Here is a 4,401-nt window from a genome sequence, read left to right on the forward strand (position 1 = left end):
TATTTGCAAAATGAATAATGTTTTTAACATAATATTTATAAATAAATAACCTTGATTTGTTCTTAAAAAGTTAATTGATTAAAAAAAAAAGAAAATTTGATGGGCTGAGGCCCGGAGTGAAGTTGAATATGATGGGCTGAGGCCCAGAGAGAAGTCCACGACTCATATTATTAATATTACAATATTTTTGTATTTTTTTTTAATAATAAAAAAATAATTAAGCTAAGCCCCCGTACACATACACATTCACATTCCTCCCCAAAAATTCAATTCTCAGATCTCACCTCTTCGCTTGCCCATGGCGTCAGCCCTATTATCCGCCCTCAGATACTCCGACAGCCTCACTGTAGTTGGAATCTCAATCTGCACCGCCGTCGTCTGCGAAGCCATCTCATGGCTGCTCATCTACCGGACAGCCTCCTACAAATCCCTCAAGTCCACCATCGACAAAGCTTCCAAAAAGCTCGAGACTATGAAATCTACCGACTCCACCTCCGCCTCCTCAAACCTCCTCAAAAAATCATCCAAAACCAAAAAGATGGACCGCGTTGAGACCTCCTTGAAAGAATCGAGCCGCGATTTGTCCATGTTCAAATTCAAATCAGGCGCCGTTGTTGCCTTAGTTTTGTTCATGGTATTCGGATTGTTAAACAGTTTGTTTGAAGGCAAGGCAGTCGCCAAAATTCCCTTTGTTCCCATAAGATTGGTGCAGAAGATGAGCCACAGGGGATTGCCGGGTGACGACATGACGGATTGCTCCATGGCCTTTCTGTACCTACTGTGTTCGATTAGCATAAGGACTAATTTGCAGAAGTTTCTAGGATTTTCGCCGCCTCGTGGGGCTGCTGGTGCTGGGTTATTCCCCATGCCGGATCCTAAGTCTAGTTGAGGAATGAATTACTTCGATCAGCCTTTTGGTATTATTAAGTTTGCTATTGTTTTTGTCTAATTATTTATGCTTGTTAGGAGACCAAGACCATCAGATGGCTCAAGTCTTAGAAAGATGCTGATACCGAGCTCTATTAATTGGTGGATTTTAATAAAAGCTCTTTCGGTTTTCGTTGTGATTTAAGAAATTTGTTTCACCACAGTAGTTGAATTATGTGAATATTGATTGATGCATTTTTGTTTTTCTTTGTTTATATTGTTGATTGTGCTGTGGACGTTTTAGCTCAAACCTTTTTTTTTTCTTTCTTGAGATAATGATATTCTGTTGATGGGAGTTTGTAACAGCCATGATTGTAGTTTTAATTCACAATACTCCCTGGTTTTGTTGGATCTTGATTTGAAGTCATAGATCTGCCATTTCTCATAGTAAGAGCACCAAATCTTGGCCTTTCCGGATGCAAAAGAATTTGGAGTAGTTTCATTGTAACATACTTGTCTATTGATGGATATTTCTAGTATGCTGATTCACCCCCTTCTCCATTGGATAATCTTTTTAGTTACTATAAGATTTTTAACCCACAAGCTGTTCTTGTCTATGGAGTTACTCCTATATCACCCCATGAAATTTGTGTTATTCTATGCTGGATATTTCGGTTCATAGAAACATTAAACAAACATCTTAAAGCAACGTACAAGTTTGCTTTTCTTTCCTTAGACATGGTAATTTAAAGCAACGTACAAGTTTGTGTTCTTTTGAAGCTTCGTTGTGGTTACGTTATAGATGGTGTGGGAGTGTGGTGTTGTTGGGGGTTTAAGATGTTGATGGTGCGGAAGGAAGCTGAAGAAGATGTGCAAGCATGCATTATGATGATGTAGTAATAGTAAGCTATTATTATTAAAGGCAAGAGTTTGATGATTGAGCACTGAATAAAATTGTTGAACTGATCCTATTTCTTGTGCGGAGAGCATTAAGTTTCTATTTTATTTGCTGCTAATGGAAAATTTACCTGTCCTTGTCTTCATTCTAATGTATGAAGGATTCTGCCCCTTTCTATTACGCACCAATCTTGAGATTTGGTTGTGTTCTGATGAATGTCTTTGCACCCACCACAGGAACATAGCCTTGCAGCGCAGCGCACATAATGCCAGGGAATTGAATTAGCGATCTTGGTGAAACAGTCACAGTTGTCGTTTCTGAAAATGAAGGATTTATCCTACCAGCCATGAGCCTACCCATTATTTATAGCAAAAAACGACGGTGAAATCCAATTCCAACCTAATTTATTTATGGAGTGAGATTTGATGCAAGACGAGTAGTCTATAAAGTATAAACATTAATAAGTCTTATGCCCGAAAATTTACAAGTCCAAATTGCTTCTTTATGAAATCATTAGCAGTTGGGCTTCCAGGTTCTGGTGGGCCCAATTTTAAGCCAACTTGAGATGTGGTGTTTGGGCTTAAGTTACATAATAATAGTGGGTATGGGTCAAAATGGATTCGACCGAGTCGATGAAGTCGGCCACATGCACATATCTTAATTCCTCTATGTTTTTGTATATACTTGTATGCATATTCAATTTGTAATATTAAAAAGAAAAATATAGAGTTACTATTATTATCTTATAATAATAGTAATACAAGAATTTGAGAAAATGATTGAAGTGAAAAATGTGTTATATGTCTTCAAAAAAGAAAGAAACCAGATGACATGCATGCTTTTACCCTTGTTTTTAATTATTGTATTTTTTTTCATGTTTGTTGAGTTGGTAGTGGGTATTGGGAATGGGGAAATCACTCATTTAATTAACTAAAAGACATACATCAAAATTATATGTGGCTCAGGATAAACAAGATTGAGGCCAACATGTCAAGAAAAAAAAAGTAAGAAACGAGTTTTGGTCATACAAGTACAAGCTAGCAGCGGGTATTTTATTTAATTTAATCACATTGATTACATATATATTTTGAAAATTCTGAAGGTGCATGGGAATAATTATAGTGAAAACCATATAATTTGAATTAAGAGCGGAAAACAAGGAGATGCGATCATAAATATGCATACATGAAATTCAGAATTAGAAGCTGAATGAATGATGATGACAAAGCGTCACAATCTGTGGTTGCATTCATTGGCTTTTTCTATTGTTCAGTAGTGGCCAATATATAGGGGTCCTGTACCTTTCTCTGTCCCTACTTGTTGCAAATTGGTAAGAAACAAAGGTATTTTTAGTTTATTTTGTGGAGGAAGAGAAGATATATATATATATATATATATATATATGGGGTGTGTGAGTAGTGGACAGAGTGGCAGTGGTAGGTTTGGAAATTGAAAGTAGAAAGGAGAAAGAATAGTTTGGGAGCAGTACAGTACCTCTCTCCTTAAGTAATGCCAAAAAAGAAAAAGGTGTTGCTACTGTTAATTTATGCAAGTGAATAGGGAAAGGGGCAGTTGTATTTTCAATTGTTGTTAATTTTGTCGAAAACACATATCTTACTGTAGTAATTGATAAGCAGGTGCAGGTGCAGGTGCAGGTGCAGGTAGTGCCTCTAACTCCATTGCCCATGAATACGTCTTTTTTGTTCAAGTACTTTTTACCTTCATCCCTAATTATTATTTCAACTAATTAATTAATCCAATTATTCACTCCTCCAGCTACCAATTATATTTTGTATATATCTTTTTCTACTATACACATATTTAATTAATTACATCATGCTCAATCATTATTTTATCTTCACATCTATCATAACATATATAATATTACCATTTTCACTTTCTTTTATGAATTAATTAATATTACATGATGTATACATATATCATTACAAAAAAATGCGAGATTTAGGGCGAATTTAGGAACAATTTTTTTGTCATTTGACACGATTCTCAATTTAAGCTGAATTTTGGAACGGTCCATTGATGCAGATGGCATTACGAATATTTAGGAACGGTTGGTGACCAACTGTTCCATTTTGGAACAGACATTGTAACACATCGACAGTGACTGTTCATAATATTGTATTTTAATATAATTTTTTTTCATTGGAACCGATTGGATAAAGTTTAGAACGGTTTCATAATTTAATTTGGATTGTTTTTAAAATAGTATTAGGAACGATCAATTTTTTGTTTGGAACAGTCTTTTATAACTATTTTAGGAACGACTAATCTTATATAGGAACACGTTTTTAGAACTGTTTTAACATTGGTATTAAGAACGATTTTTTATTTAGATTTGTAGCATTTTCTTTACAATTACTAAAATCGTTCCTAATTTTTAATTTTATTAAATTTTTATAAATTATTTAATTTACATATTTAATAAATTTTAATAAATAAAATAATTTATGTATTTTAATAAATTATAATAAATAATAAAATTTTAATTAATTATATTTATAAATTCAATTACTTGAATAAATATGTAATAATGGAATGTAATAAATATTATAAAAAAACATGAATAATTAGAAAAAAAATATTATTTTAATATAAATTATTATTATTCAATTACA

The 4,401-nt window shown here is 33.5% G+C and overlaps 1 protein-coding gene across 1 annotated transcript; it reads left to right on the forward strand.

Moving 5' to 3' along the window:
- Positions 221-2,125, forward strand: LOC105162479 (calcium load-activated calcium channel). Its single transcript, XM_011080505.2, has 2 exons — positions 221-917; positions 2,002-2,125. The coding sequence occupies exon 1, from the start codon at positions 299-301 to the stop codon at positions 887-889; it is 591 nt and encodes a 196-aa protein (XP_011078807.1). The 5' UTR covers positions 221-298; the 3' UTR covers positions 890-917; positions 2,002-2,125.

The sequence above is a fragment of the Sesamum indicum genome, linkage group LG5 (assembly GCF_000512975.1).
Source record: "Sesamum indicum cultivar Zhongzhi No. 13 linkage group LG5, S_indicum_v1.0, whole genome shotgun sequence".
Lineage (NCBI taxonomy): Eukaryota > Viridiplantae > Streptophyta > Magnoliopsida > Lamiales > Pedaliaceae > Sesamum > Sesamum indicum.